Genomic DNA, 20,337 nt, shown 5'->3' with positions numbered 1-20,337 from the left:
ACTTGTTGAACTACCCAGGCCTCCTTTCTGAGTGGTCTTGTTTCAAAAGCCTCATTGTAGGTTATTCTAGAATAGATAGCTGTACATCTCTCATCCAAACTCTCCTTTCTGTTTAAAGGAATTTTCTCGGTTTAACACAAGTTTTAAAAAGCACCAGTGGCATGTTGTTGATTACCACAGAGAAAGATCTCTGTAAAAAAAGAAAAAAAAGATAAAGAAAAAAGCATTGGCGGTAATGGACTGACAGTTGAAGCCCAGCAGGCTGGCGTTCCAGAGGTTTTAAAACCCTTTAAATATGTAGCTGGTATTTTTAAAACATTCTTAAGTTAAAAGCAATTCCTTCAGTGAAAAAAATCTTCCAGTTCCTAAACAACAATAAATGTTGTTTATTTGAGCTAGAAAGTGATCTAAATCATCATTTTGAGTTGGGACTTCCTCTGGGTGGTGTTTGCTCTATGTAAACTGATCTTTATAGATACACCACCGTTCAAAAGTTTAGGGTCACTTACTCATTCTTTATTTTTTTTTTTTTTTCACATTTTAGAATAATAGTCAAGTCATCACAACTATGGAAGTATAGAAATGGAAATATGGGAATTATGTAGTGACTAAAAAAATCCAAAATAAATCAAAACTGCATTATATTTTAGCATTTTCAAAGTGGCCACCCTTTGACTAGATTTTGCAGAATTGTACTCTTGGCATTTTCTCAATCAACTTCTTGAGGTATCACCCTGGGATGCTTTTTAACAGTTTTGAAGGAGTTCCCATCTATATGCTGGGCACTTATTGGCTGCTTTTCTTAATTATTCAGTCCAAGTTATCCATTTCAGAAACTTTTTAAATAAAATTTTAGTTTTGTAATTAAATATATTAATATGTTGGCACAATTATATTTTTTGTCAACAAAACTAATTTCGAACATTTAAGCATACGCCTTCAGATCAAAAGGTTTTTAAGATCATGAGAAACTTTTCAGGCAAATGACACCAAACTTTTGAATGGTAGTGTAGTTCATTACGAACTTCATGTTCATTCCATGCCCTTCCTGGTATAGAGCTGTTCAGCTGTGACATCAATTTGTAAGCAAACACGGTGGCTTCAAAATTATTTATGTTACTCATGAATCCAAAACTGCCATTATAAAAACCCATAGGAAAATCAAAAGGGAACCCATGGCTGGAAAATGCTAATTCCCTTCCTGGGTTTTGGACTACAACTTGAAACTCTCTATTTGTGCAAATATTATTTGAAAGTAATAAAATTTTTAGCTGGTAATAACATGAGTTAAAAGATAAATTGGTACACGATACACCAGTCTTGTGCTAAGTTGTGTAATGTTGAAGTATATAAAAAGGATAGTTCAGACTCTGATTCGAAGTCATTGTAGAATTACTATAAACAAACACCTGTTACAGTAGTTTTTAATTGTAAGTGCATTATTGTGAACACGTTTTCTGTTCATTTTGAAACCGTTTTAAAACATTTGTGTTTGTGTTAAAACAGGAGAGTTTTGCCTAAAATATGCCTAAAACTACTACTAGTAGATATTAACCTTGTAACATTTGTGATGTCTTCTTTTCAAACAGCACTTACAGAATCCGGCCAATTTCCAGACGGCGGCCACAGAGCTACTGGACTGGTGCGGAGATCCGCGAGCCTTCCAGCGGCCCTTTGAGCAAAGCCTGATGGGATGTTTGACGGTAAGTCGGCAGCTGCTCTTGTCTTGTCCTCATGTCAGGGGCCAGTAACAAAGGTTAAAGCAACAGTCGCGCTTCACGTTACCCTCTGCCCACCCATCTCTCTCTCTCTCATGCTCTCTCTATGTCTTTTTTCTTCTCTCCTGTAAGCTCACTCATTTTGTTTGAAAAGATACTGACATTTAAAGCAGAAGTGTGTAATTTTTTTTCAATGCTAAAATACTATTACTGCTTAGTATGCAGAGACAACTATACACTGTAAAAAATTCCGTAGGAATTACTGTCCAAACTAAAACGAATACGTAATTTGCATTAGAAAATGCTCTCCATTACCACACACTTAGTGTGTACATGGCCTAATTTTGTGGGCTTGCTGTGTTTCAGTACATGTGTGACTGAATTGCATTGTGAACATGCACGGGCATATATCGTCTCCAGAAAGAGACAACATTGCTTGCTGGCATGCATTTTGAATTCTTATGCTAGCGATAAGCCAGTAGAAGTCAGAAGTTTACATACACTTAGGTTGAAGTCATTAAAACTAATTTTTTAACCACTCCACAGATTTTATATTAGCAAACTATAGTTTTAGCAAGTTGTTTAAGACATATATTTTGTACATGACATGAGTAATTTTTCCAACAATTGTTTACAGACAGATTGTTTCACTTTTAATTGAATATCACAATTCCAGTGGGTCAGAAGTTTACATACACCAAGTTAACCGTGCCTTTAAGCAGCTTGGAAAATTCCAGAAAATTGTGTCAAGGCTTTAGGCAATTAACCAGTTAGCTTCCGATAGGCTAATTGGAGTCAATTGGAGGTATACCTGTGGATGTATTTTAAGGCCTACCTTCAAACTCAGTGCCTCTTTACTTGACATCATAAAGAAATCAGCCAAGACCTCATAAAAACAATTGTGGACCTCCACAAGTCTGGTTCATCCTTGGGAGCAATTTCCAAACGCCTGAAGATACTACGTTCATCTGTACAAACAATAGTACGCAAGTATAAACACCATGGGACCACGCAGCAATCATACCGCTCAGGAAGGTGTCTCATTCTGTCTCCTAGAGATGAATGTAGTTTGGTGCGAAAAGTGCAGATCAATCCCAGAACAACAGCAATGGACCTTGTGAAGATGCTGGAGGAAACAGGTAGACACGTATCTATATCCACAGTAAAACGAGTCCTATATCTACAACCTGAAAGGCTGCTCAGCAAGAAGCCACTGCTCCAAAACCGTCATAAAAAAGCCAGACTACAGTTTACAAGTGCACATGGGGACAAAGATCTTACTTTATGGAGAAATGTCTCTGGTCTGATGAAACAAAAATTGAACTGTTTGGCCATAATGACCATTGTGATATTTGGAGGAAAAAGGGTGAGGCTTGCAAGCCGAAGAACACCATCCCAACCTGAATCATGGGGATGGCAGCATCATGTTGTGGGGGTGCTTTGCTGCAGGAGGGACTGGTGCACTTCTCAAAATAGATGGCATCATGAGGAAGGAAAATTATGTGGATATATTGAAGCAACATCTCAAGACATCAGCCAGGAAGTTAAAGCTCGGTCGCAAATGGGTCTTCCAAACAGTGACCCCAAGAATACCTCCAAAGTTGTGGCAAAATGGCTTAAGGATAACAAAGTCAAGGTATTGGAGTGGTCATCACAAAGCCCTGACCTCAGTCCGATAGAACATTTGTGGGCAGAACTGAAAAGGCGTGTGCGTGCAAGGAGGCCTGACTCAGTTACACCAGCTGTCTGGAGGAATGGGCCAAAATTCCAGCAACTTATTTTGAGAATCTTGTGGAAGGCTACCCAAAAAGTTTGACCCAAGTTAAACAATTTAAAGGCAATGCTACCAAATACTCACAAAGTGTATGTAAACTTCTGACCCACTGGGAAAGTGATGAAAGAAATTAAAGCTGAAAGAAATAATTCTCTCTACTATTATTCTGACATTTCACATTCTTAAAATAAAGTAGTGATCATAACTGACCTAAGACAGGGAATGTTTTCTACGATTAAATGTCAGGAACTTCCAGAAAAACTGAGTTTCAATGTGTTTGGCTAAGGTGTATGTAAATTTCTGACTTCAACTGTATAACTCAATATGATATTTACCTTATGAATACATGGTTTACATGACCAGGTTTACATGAGGGGGAAAACACGTTAAACTGCAAACCTATTAATAAAATAAGAAGAGGCATGGGTTTGCGGACAACGCTCACCTTTTTTCAAAGCTGCTACAAAAGTGGTCACAAACAGAGAACCAGCACCAAGACCTTGCTGTTAATTCCACACAAAACTGAAAAAAATATTGAATTTCCAAATTTTTAATTTTAGAGAGATGCAGTTTGTGTCAAAAAAAATCTTGCTTATCTGCTCTATACCACTGCTGATGAGCAACTGGAGGCAACTGGAAAGCATTGTGAGAACCCCTTCAAAATTCAATAATAGATTATTTAAGATTTTTGAAAGAATTATAAATAGAGATGAGGAAGAAATATATTTTAAATTGACACAAAATGTGAGAATTAAATATCAGGAATATATTTACAACACAGCTTACCTTCTTGTTATTTTTGTCTGCTTTTTCAGCACGAAAAATAGTCTCTTGTCATTGGTCAGTTTTTTTGCGCTCAATTTTACTGTATTTTGATTTACAGTAAATTAAAAATGCTATGTTTTTATACCATCCAGAGTATTTTTCCCATAATGCAACTGTAAAATACAGTATCATACTGTGTAAATGCTCTACAGTAATAAACTGTTCATATAACAGTAAAATACTGACAAATTTACAGAAATTGCAAGCAATGTAAGCTATTCAAAGGGTAAACACTATGGTTCTAAAATGCTATTAAAAACATTGCTCTATTTGTTTTTGCATCTTGACATCAGCTCAACCAATGGTGTGAGTTTGGGGCAGGAATGTCTGTTTCTGTTACCAATGGTAGATGGGGGAGTGTTCAAGAAAAATACTTTTTATATTGATTTCCACTGGGCATCTTTCATTCCAGCTCTTTCTGTGATCTAAATTCTTCAGATCATGATTTAGTGGGAGGCCCTCAGAATATGTTCTAGCTAGACTTTTTTTTTTTTTCTTTGCTGGGATTTTTCTTTTTCTTAAAGTGTGGCCCAATTAAATATCCTAGATGGATCTTCAGCTAATGGTTAGAGCTTTTGAAACTAAATGGCAATTTAAAGCAAACAACAAAGCAATTGTTATTTTTTAATTACAGCCCTAACCCCTTAAAAGCCTAGAGATTAAACATCCCATGAACTTTGTTACTGATTGAACCCTTTATAGCTTATTTCCATTGAATTAATTAATGTACACGCTGTTATCAAGAGAAGAAACTACAGGCAGGAAGACTCAGAAGGAAGAAATTTCCTACATTATGTTTAACTTGCCTGCCACACATCAGTGAAAGCTGTATACTGACAGTATAGAGGACTAGTATAAAGTAAAACATAAAGGACTTGTTCAATAGACCACTGCTATGTATCAACCGATCGATCTATAAATACACTGTAATAAGTTTCGTTCGTGGAGGAGGGAAAGGAGGAAGCGGGAAGTGACGGATCCAACTCAAAAAGGTGTTTTATTTTCATAATTAACGAAAATGTCACACTCGACACTGCGGGCTGCACAGACACACACACACACACACACACACACATATATATGCAGGCTCGGCTCTCTCTCTCTCTCTCTCTCTCTCTCTCTCTCTCTCTCTCTGGGGTTTTGGCAGCCTTTTATCTCCCCGCCTCTCACTGTGAACATAGAAATCACAATTAGCAGCAATTAATCTCAGGTGAAAACCCTTACTGCTTCCTTTCTCCCCAGATGAACGCTCGGCCACACCCTCGCCCCCACATACACAATATCTGCATTATACACAATACACATGCTATACATAGTATACATGGAATACTTTACACTAGAGCTGAGTTAGAATGTAATGTGTGCACATGACAGTATGTCCCTGGATACTGTTTTCACACCTGTGTTCACTCTAAAAAGATGTGTTGTATGTTTGCATTGTGTATTTTGTAATTAATTTGTCTGATGGAGTGTGGTCCCTTCGAGAGCAGTGGAGAGGTTCTTCTCCCTAGGTGAGGATGGTTGAAAGAACTGGGGAGATAAGAATGTTGGCTGACAGATGTGGACATGTCTTATACATTTTCCTTCAGGCAGCAGGTAGCTCTCCGCTCTCTGCAGACCTGCATAAGGAGCTGTTCTTACAGTGTCTCACAGCTGCACTGTATCAGCATGATAAATGACATCTCCAAACTGTCAGTAGCTTTAGCGATTACAACTATCTCTGCTGTTCCACTGTCTTTTCTTGTCACAAAATTTGTTGTTTCTTGTGGATAATATTCCATGTCACTGTTTCAGTGGCCCTCTGCCCTTAAGCAAGACTATAAACGAGGACATTTGTGTGGTTCAGTGACCCAGAATATTTCTGAATATATGCATTCTGAGAAAAGCGATAATGCGGAAAAGGCTTATGAGAGGGTGCATTTCTAAATGGCAGTGGAATCAATACCAGCCCTCGTGGCAGTACGCCTGGCTCCTGCATTTGGCAAGTGCAGCTGCAGAAGGGAAAGGTTTGGCACGAGCACAGCAACGCTGCGCGTCCAAAATTCGAAATCTGGAGGACAAAAATGTCCCTAGATTTCTATTTTCATAGATGCCGTTCATGTGGTCCTGAAATCCCGTTAAGCCATCAGAGCATTATTTTACCATTAAACCACAAATAGAAATCTGTCAGTGCAGGTTTAATTTGTCATTTTTGTTGCACTGCCTTGGTAGCAGATGTATGACAATTTATGATGAAGAAGAGTTAAGTATGCACCCCATGTGGAACATAAATTGCACGTCAGGCACTTAGTGTTAAGAACTGAGAAGGTTAGTAAGTGGATAAATGCAGTGCACAGCTGCAGCAGTGTGATACATGAGTCATTAAAGATCATGTGCAGCCTGAGTGAGATTTTAGAGCTGCCAGTGGATTATACAAAGGGTTGAATGCCTCTCATGCCATTTTGGTTGTTTCTTTTTTGAAAGATAGAATAGGGACAAAGTGATTTTTTTTTTTTTTTTTTTTTTTTATAAATATTTGAACCCAGGACTTAAAAACTGAGAAATGGGCACCGTAACCTGTGTAAAAACTGCAAAAAAAATGTATTTCTTAATCAGTATTTTTGCCTATTTTCCAGTACAAATATCTAAACATCCTTAAAACAAGATACATTTACCTTTGGAAATTTTCTAGTAGCAAATTGTAGCAAAGTTAAAGCAGAATTTGTCTTACCACATTTGGCAAAATTGTATTTTTGTTGTAAGCCTAAACCTCACTAAAAATTGTCAATCGAGTAACAAAAATAAACTTAATTCAAAATATATTCTTTGAAAATAATTCTTAATGTCTTATGCCATTTTGCTTCTCAAGTAAATATTTTTTAAGGATATTTCTACTAGAAAGCAAGACAAAAATACTTTTTTCCCCCCAGTGAATGTCAAGGTGTTTTTTTTATTTTGTTTGTTTGGTCCTTTGTGGTCTAAACTATTTAACTCTTAATTTAAGGATTTACCCTGCTATATCATTCTGGAATGGCAGATTCCAGCAGTTAAGCCTCAGTTTAGTATTTTCTGTTCATGTTCTTACATGTGGCTTTAGGGTTTTATTTACACACTTTTATATTTTCCACGAATGATCACAAGATGCTTTGAAAGAAGTAGGAGTTGTGAGTTCGAAGGCCAAGTGCGGGCTGTGGTCTCTATGGATCAGGGTATTGAGAGAACAAACAGAGATGTCTACACACCAGTCACAGAGATCTCTGGGGAAAGCTCATCAATGGAGCCCCGCAAATATCAACACAGTCTTTACACTGTTCTGCATCAGTGAAGGTGGCTGTTTTATCTTAGAATACATTATTCATGCACTTATATAAATATTTCATATGATTGCACTAAAAAAGGGAAATTGCTCTTTAAGAGTAGTTTTTGGAAAGGTATTTGGTGAAAAAGGAAGAGGGGATGGTCGCCGAGTGTTGCGAGTATACCGCTGGTTCTCGCATCTCTCTTGGGAGTCTGGGTTAGAATTTCAAGAAAGCTTAATTGCACATAGCTCTTGCAGACTATTGAAAAATTCAATAGCTTTAATGCTAAAGAGTGAGTTTAGAACATTTCAGCTTGATTTGTTTGATTGTTTGCGCCTTTCTTGTGCTTGCAGAGTTCTGAGATTCAGAAAAGGGGAGAATGTTCAAATAATGAAAACACACATGCAGACATACTACCACAAGTACAAACAGACCTATTTTAACACATGTGGTCTCTCTTTACAGGTTGTAAGCCGTGTCGCAGCGCAGCAAGGTTTCGACTTGGATCTTGGTTATCGGCTCCTGGCTGTGTGTGCAGCCAACCGTGACAAGTTCACCCCAAAGTCTGCAGGTGAGACTCTGCGTTCAGTGCTCCTCTAATGGAATGTCTCCTCTCACACATCATCACTAGGCCCACATGGAATCTGAACCAACAGAAATCATGAAGTATTTCCACAGAATTGGAATGTCTATCTGGTAAAGCTGGTGAACAGCATGGCTGTGTTGGTGTGCAAGTCAGACCAGTATAAAAACCAGCACTATAGCCAACATAAACCAGCCTGGATCAGCATGGAAATTCAAGCTTGTCTAATATGGGCCACACATCACCCACCCCTTTTGTTTTTTTATATTAAATATTTAATTAATTTGGTGCATTCAGCAACCAATAAGTAAATAGTACCCTCAGCTGTGTTGAAGGATCATTTACTCACTCGCCTTAAATTATAATTTTAGTTTTTGGGTGAACTATTCCTTTAACACTCTTTACCAGGTTTCAATACATTCCACAGAATTTTACAGATTTTTCCACAAAAATATGTGCAAAAAATTTGTCTACAGATTCTGTCTGGGCCTGGTCATGGCTGTACAACAGAGTGGCACTCTGCCTGTAATGAATTCATATTTCTCATTCGGTGATGTGACAGGAAATCTTTTAATTGCGGCATTATACAATCACAGTGCACGGCCATGCATTAGCATCGTTTCACTTTCCTTTGTCCGACACTCACCCATCCCCTTAAGATGTCATGAGGCGCTTTAACTTTCCCAGCTTGTCTTTTCTGCCAATTTTACACACAAAACTCTTGGTGTGCCAAAACCGCCTCCAAATAATCGATAAGCGCCAGAGTTCACTTTCCAACAGCGATCCATCAGCAGAACAGCATCGCTTTATAATCAGCACTGTTTGAAATCCTGACCTTCTCAGCCAAAGCTGAGTGTCCTGTTCTTGTACATTTGTCAAAGTGAATTGCGGACGGGCATCAGCCAAACAGAGATAGATGGCCAGCAAATGGCAGGGTTGAGGTGTGTGAGTGTACTTCATTTGAGAAAGGACTGGCTCGCTGTTGAGAATGAAGATAAACTGCCTATTTGAATCATGGTTACTGTGGGACACCTTGAAGTTTTCAGAATTATTTTATTTTTATTTTTTTGGTGTTTGGTGCGATTCTGTTGTAGTATTACATTGTTTTGGTGTAAATGGCACTCATGTGGCTTTAAAAAGTTATTTGATGGCTGAAATGTTACAGTAATGCATCAGATGAGTGTTTTTAACTGGTTTTGGTGCCATGACCCAGATTATACATACAGTCAAGTGCTGACCCAACACGGAGCCAAATTTGTTTATCATATAAAAATACGCAAAAATGTCAGTAAAGTACATTAAGATATATATATATATATATATATATATATATATATATATATATATATATATATATATATATATATTCAATATTTTTATATTGATATTGATTATATATATATTGAAATGTATTATTACCATGATCTGCATAGGTCCAACAATATGCAAAATTATTAGCATGACATAGACTTAATGGGAAAACTTACAAGATAATTTCTAGTGTTTCTATAGATGTTTTTAATGTAGTCTGGGTCATATCGTTTTTTTTTTGTTTTGTTTGTTTGTTTGTTTGTTTTTACTTTCATTGTTCATGGTTTTCGAGAATGCCTGGTTTGCCTGGAGCATGGTTTTGTCTCGGAACCTGCCCATGTTGGCATTTGCCTAATTCGGCTAGTTTCTCTTAAATGCCTGAGACCAACAGATGGACGTGCTGCCTTTCACATCAACAAATAAAGATATGGGATGCATTTTCTCCTTCCTTTTAAAAGTTCATGAGCCTATTTGTTTTGCTACCCTAAGAAAGCACAATTATACGGTTAAGCTAGTTGCATTTAACTACTTGCGTTTAGCACTGATTTATTTTATTTTTTTCCCTGCTTTCCACGACCATATTACAGGATTCTCATGGTCACGGAAAACCTGGAAATATTAGGGAATTTTAGAATGCTGATATCTAGGCCTGGAATATTCTTGTAAATTAATGAAGTCTTAAAAAGTCAAGGAAAAGTCATGGACATTTCAACAATCAAAACTGATTTTTAAAATCCTTATCCAGTAATCACAAACAATTGGAAAAGTCACAAAATATATTGGTTAAAAGGTGTGGAAACCCTGCTATTATAATAGACCTGCCACCCATTTTTGGGCCGCGACTCGCTACTGCCTTAGATGATTCAACTCAAGCTGAGACTTAGATACAGTGTTTGCCAGAGCAGCGGATGATAAAGAAATGGTTCCCTCTGAGTCCATCATGGGGGAATCCATCTTAGCTTTATCATGAGGGTGCCTACCACCCCAGACAAGGAGACAACAGTGGCAGAGCTCAGTCTCATAAACCTGCTCTTTGCGTCCCTCTCATTTTCAGTCCTCGCTCCTTCTCTCAATATCTGCATACATCCATCACGCAAATACACATGGAGAGAGGGAAAGGAAAAACAGAGGGAGAATAGATATGTCTGTCGGGTCAGGGATTTGTCGAGAAAGCACAGTCCCAGCGAAAATCCAGTGACAGGCAGGATGGCGGCAGAGGGTAGGCCACCCGACACCACACACCGGAGTTCAGTGTGTCTGGCTTGCTCAAAGCCTGAGAGCGGCGCGACACACCCACATTACACGATCAAGGCACATTGGGCCACAGAGAGGCCGTCACCGCCTGCGCAATGAATTCCTCTCTTTTTGCTGTCTCTGTGATATACAATGCAACTGACACTTGGCTGCTAGGATGGCTTAAAGTCATCTACTCGCACTGAGAAATATGGTTTTATTTGCCTCTCGTAAAAGAATCTTAAGTATCTGTAATGGACAAATGCCAGAGGATGTCTTGTAAGATAAATGTAATTCATATATTTATGCTTGCTCTCGTTAATGTTACTTCTAAACAGTTATTGCGATATAAAACAGTCATTTGGATTCTTTCTTTGTTTCCAAGATAAGATTTTGGCAACAGCACCAAGTTAAACCCGTACACCATCAGGTGCCTGTAGGTTGTATTTTTCAGTTAATACGCTGTTCACACGCGTTTATCACCGACAAAGGAAAGATATAGTCAGTGCAAAGTGAGGACAGCTTCATGTGCATTATCACCAGTTGATCTTCAGGAATGTGAAAGAGATGTGTGTGTTTAAATGAAGGCTGTTTACACACTTAGTTTGATTGCTTGGACTGATTGCTTGCTTGTCCCTGTGTCCCGAATATTTCTTTTCACATTGTATTATTTGGGTCCAAAAATCACTATATTTGCATCATCAGTGTGATAATAAGTACTAGCTAAATTTGTTTACCACTGAAGCTAGGACTCACTCATGAAGAGAAGACACTATAGTCACTTTGTTAATGAAGTATTTGCCTGTTTCAATTTACCACCAAACCTTTACATGCACAGAGCGGCATCTGCATTTTTCTGCTGCAGATGCATTACAACAGATGCAAAGATCCGAGCTGCTCTCCAGGGGCACTTTATTTGGAGACAAGAAGCTATAAAAGATGCATTATACACTAAAAGTATAACTTGGAGATGTATAGCTGCAAATTATACGTCAACAACAGTGGTTCACTTCCGTGAGTTAAGACGGTTAGCGTTATTACCAATTGCGAACTGAGTTCACATGAATTGTACCAAATACAACATTTTCAAGCAGACTTTGGTGCGCTTAACTGCTTGCTTTCATACCAACCAAACAATCCGAATTCTGTAAATCTGAGATAAATGGTGTCTCCTTCATGATAATCTGGATTTTTGTCCACGATAGGACATTTTGTTGATCGTTTGTTTTTTTATTTCTGTGGCGTCACGGCAGGTAGCCCAGCCCACTTTGAAATCTCATTGGTACAAAATCCTAAAACCATACATTAAACAGCAAAAATGTTCTTATTGGCTGTGATTGTGTCATGTCGAACACTACTACATGCTTAGTAGTGTTCGGAGAAACAAAGCTTTCCGAAAGTTTGAATCAACTGAACCAATTGCATTGCAAAAATTGTTTCAAAGCGCTTGAAACACTGCACCCTGAGGACATCTGTTGGTCTCAGGCATGTAAATGCAATCAAAGACTCAAGTCAAAAGCAGACTCAGTGTTTTTTGTGATTGTATGTTTCGGTGGGGACATAATTCAAGATGATCGACAGGGAATTTAAAATCATTGACTTCCAATCAGCAAATAATGATCAGTCAGATTTTATGAATCCAAGTCAGTGTTTCCCCTAGGATTTTTTTCAGCAGTGGTGCTGTTGTGTGTGCGTCCACAAGCCCGCAAAGCCGGACGCGTATTGGTCGAGGAATAGCTTAAAACATGGGTGTTAAACTCAGTTTCAGCCTGGGTCACATCAGGGTTTATTTGTGCCCTCAAAGGGCCTGTTGAAAATATGGCACCAGTACCTGATTTGGTAGCACCCATGCAATTACCAATAATATTACATGTTATATGCATTGAAATGTACATTTGACAGTACAGCATTGATTTTGAGGTTGGAATGCAGATGAAAATTATGATATTAACAACAGTAACATCTGTGGAAAAAAATGAGCATCCAATTTTGATATGGCTAAATTAAAATATTATGACAGTGTGACCTAGTTTGGTCTTCTTTACACTTTTCTTTTATCAGGCTCCTACTGATTAATCTTCAGTCATCTCTTGGAATTTCTGAAGGCAAACAAAACAATCAGAGAGCATTACAAGAGAACACATTTTATACAGTTGGAAAACTGATAGCTTGGTCCATAATAATTATGAAAATTTACCAGAGTCCTTCCATAATATCCAGAGTTTTAACAATGATATTTGTAATAAGTCCATGGTAACCATAGGTAAAACCATTCATGGCTCCTCACTACCATGATTAGTAACTATGGTTTCTAATTAAAGAACTATGGCATTTTTGTTATGAAAAACAGCAGTCTAAATGCATTTAGAAATATTTTCTGCCACAACTACCATAGTTAATACAGTATAGTTAGTGTTACTACAGTAAATCCATGGCACATTTTTGTAAGTGTTGTGATTTGAGAATTGAAAAGCCTTCTAATTTGTTTTCTCCTGTTTTCTTTGTCAGTGTCGTTTAGAATGTGGGGGCCGTTTGTTTCATCACTGAGACATAAGAGTTTTGCAACAGTACTGCATTCAAACGGGTTTCGCAATCCCCACTACGCATCTCACTGGTTAACAAGTGCATTTAAAATAGTCTGTTCGGTTGAGACCAGTCCACGAATTACCGCACCTGCTCTACGCTGCTTTATCCATGATTGAGCCGTGTTGATGATTGATCCGTGTAGCGCTGTTTCATTCTGCTTTTGAAGTGAGCAAAATGCACTCCAAAACATACAGATGACAGGGGAAGTCTCATTAATATTCACGAGGAAAGCGCTAACTGATTGTTCATTGAAACGTTGCGATCCCCTGCCATCCTATATTTCAGAAATTAGCTCACGGGCCACATGAAATGAAGTGAGTTTGACATGTGTTATGCGGTGACGTCACTGTGAGTACGTCCGTGTATGTGTGTGTGTGTGGTGGGGTCTCTTTTGCAGTGTACAAAGCACACAGCTGACTGGGGCTGGCAAGTGTTATGTTGCGTCAAGAATATTATATAAACCATGTGAAATCCCAAGAGTGGTGCTCATGATTCAGCAGCGGCGCTCATAAATGCGCAGCGCCACTGCAAAATGTATAGGGCTATAGGGGAAACACTGCAAGTTATTGCTAAAGTGGCTCAAGATCAGTTAGAGCCATACATTTGACACTGATTTAGGGATTAACTGTGTGATTAAGCAACCCTAAGGTCAAACCGAAAAAGTGTTGAAACAGTGTGACATAACGAAGCCTCATTTGTCGAAATCATGGAACTTGGCCAGTTTGATACATGCTTTGAAGCCCTGGTTTAAAACAAAAGATTTGGATAGGTTTTGAAGCTTCAAGAAGCAGTGTTTTGAACGTGCCCATCACTAGCGTACAGTATAGACAAACTGCTTGTCGCTGGAATCGTCTGGTAAGTGTTATGTCAAATAAACACTGATTTGCACCAAAACCTCTAGTGTGAAAGCACAAGAAGAGTAGTTTGTAAGAGTTTGCTGGTTTGTGAGTGCTGACCTCTCTGTCAGTGGGATTATCCAGCAGTATTAATCTGTGATTATGGGAATTATCTGTCCATAGTGTGTGTTTGCATCTGTGTATGTTTGTGTGTGCATTCTTATCTAGTCTGATCTGCTCTGCTTAGATGCGTTTGACAGACTTTTTACCCAGACTTTGGTTGGCACCCTGCTGGCAGTGCAATAAGATAATTATTTTTGTCTAAAATCTCCCTCTTTAGTACACAGAGCTGCATCTGTACTATAGAAAAATGTTAAATACTTTGTCTGAAATGCTTTTATTGGGCATATGTTAATTATATACGGCATCACAATAGCATTTCAACAATATGCTGTCAGTAGCAACTGTCTGCTGTCTTAGATCTACATCAAATTCTTCCCTCATGTCATGCTGATATTTAATAGAGAGCAGATTAGTTGAGAGAGTGACAGCTAATGTGTTTGTCTATTAGGGCATGTTTCTCACTTGTATGCCTCCAAATACAATATTTAGACAACCTGCCATTATTTAAACATTCTCCTGAAGAAAAAAAAAAAAAAAAGTGAACTTCCCAAATCACATTTGTGCCTGCACACAGGAATAGAGGTAGTGCTGCATTTGTTCAGCGTGAAATGTTACGACAAGATAATTGCAAGGTGTGTCTCAACCCAAGTGTTTTTAAAGTCTGTTACTGAGCAGATTTGGCATGAAGTGCAGATGACATTAAGTACAGGAATTTAAACAATGCATTGTTTTTTCTCTTAAACCTTTAGCCAATGTTTAAAAAATTCTACTACTGGTGTCATGTTCACACACACACACACACACACACACACACACACACACACACACACACACACTTTATTCATTGCTTTACTTCACATGAAGACCAATGTTAGTTATGCTTCTAATTGTGCATACAGTTTGGGTTTTCATTGGCGGGTCAAAAAGCTTATATCGTTTGCCCTCGGTCAAATAGTGATTTTCCTCTAGGTTAGTTTAGTGAATAAAATGAGAGCAGGTTTATATACTCACCAAACTTATTTTCAGGGTTCCCACATTCATGGAAAACCTGGGTTTTCCAGGCCTGGAAAAGCCATGCAAAGCCATAGTGATGTTTGATTTGTTGGTAAATCTTTCTTTTGAGTAGACTTAGTTGGTCTGAATGATTCGGTAGTGAATAGGTCTGATTCAAAATTATGATTAACAGTCCTTATTCCAAGTTAACCCAGTTAATCTAAAATTACTGGAAAGGTCAAAAAGTTTTTGGACTATTTGTTTGTTTATATAGAGATACTTGGTTGGTGCAACTGCTTATCAATGTAAGGTTTACACACTGGCAGTTCTTTTAGCATAGGAAGGGAGAAAGGGAGAAATTGGGCAATGGTCGCATGTGAGGTGAAACAGACCTCTCAACACAACAGTAAGGAATGTTCCTGCTCTACATAGGAAGTCTGTCAGCAGGTTGTAAGTCAACCCAGCTGAAAGGCACGTCAGATGAGCAACCAATCCACCATGTTGAAGGTGACAGATTGCTTTCCAGAGCCCTGCCGTAATTCACATGTCATGTACACACATGGTTTACAGAGAAGACATGAGTGCAAATACACAAGAAACTCAAGCTCGGGACCTCCCCGTTGGTTTGATATACCGCAGACTCTGCCCACATACAGTTGTCTGTTCAAACTTCAAGCATGCACTGTGTCTTAGTTTGCTGCATCAAAGGGTAGGTGATTAATGAGTCACAATCTCCTTTGTTAATATCCTCTTATATGAACCTTCGTATCTGAACCAGTGGGATCTTATATGCCCTTTTTTTCCCCCAATATATTCTGTTGATTTCTGATGTAATCTCTCAGCAACAGTTCAGTAACCTCAGGATTCTCCAGATCTGCTAGACTTTCTGTTCTAATAGAAACAAGTGTTTTGTGCTTTTTTTAAACTATAGTTTATTTGCACCGTTTCAGCGGTAACAGTAATATAACGTACCGTTTTTTAAGGGAGAGTTCACCCAAAAATGAACATTCTGTCTAAATGTTTTCATCCTCATGTTGTTTCAAATGCTTATGACTTTATTTCTTTCAAGCAACACAAAAGGAGATGTTATGCAGATTGACAGCCTCAGTCACCATTCACTTTCATTGCATACTTTTTCCCATATAACAAAAGGGTATGGTTACTGAGGCTGTTTTTCTGCCTGATATCTCATTTAACATTCCATGGAAGACAGTCATATCGGTTAGAACACCATGAGGGTGAATACATGATGACAGAATTTTCATTTTTGAGTGAATTATCCCTTTAAGGGATCATGGGCACTCTTCCTTAGAAGCCTATGTAGACCATAGGCAGTGAGGTTTTGGAACATTCCTATTTTCTGAAACAATAGTGCTTTAATGTAAAGTGCTATAACGTAATGTAGTATGCTCAAATGTAAAGAGTGCTAAAGTGCAGAGCTGAAGAGAATGACTGGAGTGATTTGTGTGTATGATAAGTGTTTGTGTGTGTTGGTGGAGGGCTGTGACTCACAGCTTTGCAGTAAAAGTTAAAGGAAGCTCAATTTCCTGTTTGAGCCAGCTTCAGCTCTTCACCTCATTTTTCATGTAGCCTCTCATCTCCCTTCATTTTCTCTGAGTTATTTTATCCTTTCGTAGCTTAATATTAGAGGTATCTGTCACACACGGCTCTTTGATACTGACCAGAGAAGCGAAGACAATTTGTGCGCTGGGGTCTTGATGCTTCAGTACACTGTAAGTCTTTGTGCCTATTTTGGAGCTTTAAGTGAATTATTTCTAATTTAATGTCAGTGGAAATTGTTACCAGGAAAATCGCTGCATCAAGGAAAATCCTACTGTTGATACAGGGCTTTTAAAGTACCTGTGAATTTGCTTTATGAGTGCAGTTTTCTTTCCTGTGTTAACATATTGTCTATTGAAACAGGAAGTTGAGGTGGGACATTTAGATGGACTGTCCCTTTTTTAAAATAGCCATTAGCTTTTAGTTTACATCACAGCCATGGACATAATTTGCTACTTTTTATCACTAGTCAGTTTTAGGTGGTATTAGAGGGAGGGGCATTCTCATACTAGAGAGCATTTGATTGGACAAAATGAGTGAGTGCAGTGTGAATCATAAAATTTTTTTTGTCCATTTTCCCAAGAGAGAGAGACAAAATTGTAAGTGCATATATCTGCTAAAAGCGAGTTAGGTCAGTGTTTAGGAGTACACTAGCATCTAGATGGCTTCAATACTAACAGACATGAACTATAAGCCACAAAACTCTGATTTTGATTTCATGGGGCATCTTTAATGGCTACATTAATTCAACAAATGAAGAATAGCCCGGGGAAGTGCTGGATTGCTTTCTGATATTCAACACTTTTAGATGAGTGTAATTAACAGTGTTAGCAAGTGTCAAGTTAGGCACTTAGTGATAAAAGCTAACATAGTTTCCATTCATTTCACCCCTCACACGACACTCAGGAGGGGCCGCCCACCAGCCTCGAGCTTAATTAGTGTTTGTGGTCTGATGGATTTATACATAGGTGTCATGTGATTAGGCTCTCCAATGGACAGGATTCACCTGCTTTGATAGCAGTAATTGGGGGCTGCAAACAGAGTTTTAACTGATTTGATCTGAGCTTGTTGTTTGTCCTCTGTCTCTCTCTCTCTCTCTCTCTCTCTCTCTCCCTGATGATTTGGTCACGGGCCTGGATACAGCTGGTCTGCCATGATAGGCCCCACCTCCACCCTTTGCAAGTTTGAAATGTGAGCCACCCATGCTCTTTTCCCCCCATACGCTCTTCTGGTGAACTGGCCGGCACATTGCATGGATGAGTATGTAAGTGTGTGTGTGTGTGTGTGTGTGTATGTGTATGTGAGTCAGTGTGTGAATTTTTGGTTTCATTCATGGATCTGACCATCCATTTCTAAGGAATAGGGTTTTAGTCAAAGGATCATTGGTTAAGAGCATGTGGACATCACCATTTATATATGAGGTGAGATGAGATTTGCTGCTTTTTCTTTCTCAGTTTCTCTTTTCACTCTTTCAATTTCATTACCTTATTGGCTTGATTGTTTTGCATACAATATTGCCAAAGGATCAATGTGCAAACACACAAAATAAATCAAATAAAATAATTTACCAAAAAATAAAATGTAAAATATTTTACAAAAACTAAACTAACTCCCCAAAAATAAAAATTCACAAAAAACATATTTAAATATTTAGAAAAAATAAAATGTATTTACAAAAAAGTGTCTAAAAATATGAATTAGATTCCAGTAATGTTAATACAAATAATAATTGCAATAAACAATCCAAAAATAAAATGCAATACAGTAAAATTATATATATATATATGTATAAGAAAAACAAATTGGGGAAAAATTATTTGGCTTGTGGAGATGTTTAACAAAAAAGTAATGCTTATACAAATAATATACACCATATACAATCTAAAATAAAATATAATAAACTTTCAGCTAGATATTGAGGACATATTCACAATAAATAGTTTATGGTGATCAAAGCAGTGGCTGGTTTCTGAGTGTTGTATGCATATATATTTATGCCTGCCCCCCACCATCCTCTCTCTTGCTTCTTTATTTTAACCCTTTTGAAACAGTACTTTGCTTCCTGTTCATTTTGTGGTTTTGCACAGCAAGCAGTTTACAGGCATGTGATTCACTGTGTGTGTGTGTGTGTGTGGTTTTGAAGAGCTTAATCTGATTCCCCGTGGGCTCTGTCTTGAAGCAGAGGAGCCAGGTATACCAGGAGCCCATTAGCACAGAGCTCCATCTGTGATTGGCTTTGCAAAAGAAACCCGGAGACCGTTGCTGAATAATTGATATGCATTGTGCAGTCACTGGACAGCCGAAGAGAGGGAAAAACAGAGAGAGGCACAGAGCCCCTGAGAAACAGACAATCAGAGACTAAGGTAGAGAGAGCTTGTAAATTCCTCTGGAGTTCTTTTTTGCCTGCTGTTTTAAATCCCATTTTTTGTGCAATGAGAACACTGCGATGAGAACCACAGAGGCAGATCTCAGCTGTTGGTAAGTCACAGCAAGGCTTGTGAACACACGTGACAGACGTGTAGTGCATGTGTTGCTGTTTGTGCTCCGATGTGGGCAAGTTGGAGACAGGCTACGTAAATCTCTTCAAGCAAGAGTTTTTTAAAAGTTATTTACTCACCTTCATTTCTTTTGAAACCCATCTGACTTTCTTTCTTTAATGGAAAAAAAGATTTATTTATACAGTAGTAGAATGTCCAGGCTGCTCTTATCCATACAATTAAATAGAATGGTGATGACTCAAGATTTTCAAGGCATGATTTTCAGTGAATAATGACTTAAATTTCAGTCTGTTTTTTCAGAAGACTTGGAATATAGTGCACAAGTCGTATGGACTACTTTTATGATGGTTTTTTTGTCCTTTTTGGAGTTTGACAGTAGGGCTGAAACGATTAGTCGTCATTATCGACAACATCGACAGTAAAACATTTCGACAAAAATTTCCGTTGTCGAATAGCCGTTTGATCTCATTTAACGCAACATGAGATCATTTGAAACACTAATGATAATGCGGGAGAGCAACTTTTCAGCTTGCGCGTGAATGAGGAGAGGAAGAAAGAACAGCTCATAGTCCAGACACACTCCAAACTTTCCAAACAAATTAAGGTGATATAGATTGCAAAGTATGAGGGAATTATAATACAAAATAAGTAAATATAGAAGCAGTGTCATCTTGACGTGAAATAAAGTGGAGCCGTACCTTGCATTCTGCTTGAACAAAACTTACCTGTCAGAGCGTCTAAAAAGGAAACACCCCGGCGTTGTATCTTTATTAAAGTTCAAATAATAAGGAAGCGGGTTGTATAAATAAGCACACACTCCGAAACTGGCATTTCTCTGTGTGATCAGAGCCATTTATACGAGTCACGTGAAAAACTTCACGAGAGAGTTTCAAACTTCTCCCGGCTGATGCACTGTCTCGCTCAGAGATGCTCATCACTTGTGCATGCTTGCTGCAGCTAGATTATAATGTGATTGCTCGCAACGTAGTGAATCATAATATATGTGTCACGGTGTGTAT

At 38.2% G+C, this 20,337-nt stretch overlaps 1 protein-coding gene across 9 annotated transcripts in view; it reads left to right on the top strand.

Annotated features, from left to right (window-relative positions):
- LOC127412128 (zinc finger MIZ domain-containing protein 1-like) overlaps window positions 1–20,337 on the top strand; it is a 143,337-nt gene that overhangs the window by 82,565 nt on the left and 40,435 nt on the right. For 4 of the 9 annotated variants that reach the window (XM_051648237.1, XM_051648236.1, XM_051648238.1 and 1 more), the window contains 2 exons: window positions 1,590–1,703; window positions 8,061–8,166. In XM_051648237.1, coding sequence (XP_051504197.1) covers window positions 1,590–1,703; window positions 8,061–8,166 — 220 coding nt within the window. The other 5 variants (XM_051648240.1, XM_051648243.1, XM_051648242.1 and 2 more) reach the window with 5 other exon arrangements.

Source organism: Myxocyprinus asiaticus, chromosome 21 (genome assembly GCF_019703515.2).
Source record: "Myxocyprinus asiaticus isolate MX2 ecotype Aquarium Trade chromosome 21, UBuf_Myxa_2, whole genome shotgun sequence".
NCBI classification, from domain to species: domain Eukaryota; kingdom Metazoa; phylum Chordata; class Actinopteri; order Cypriniformes; family Catostomidae; genus Myxocyprinus; species Myxocyprinus asiaticus.
This window is presented reverse-complemented; position numbering and strand designations above follow the sequence as displayed.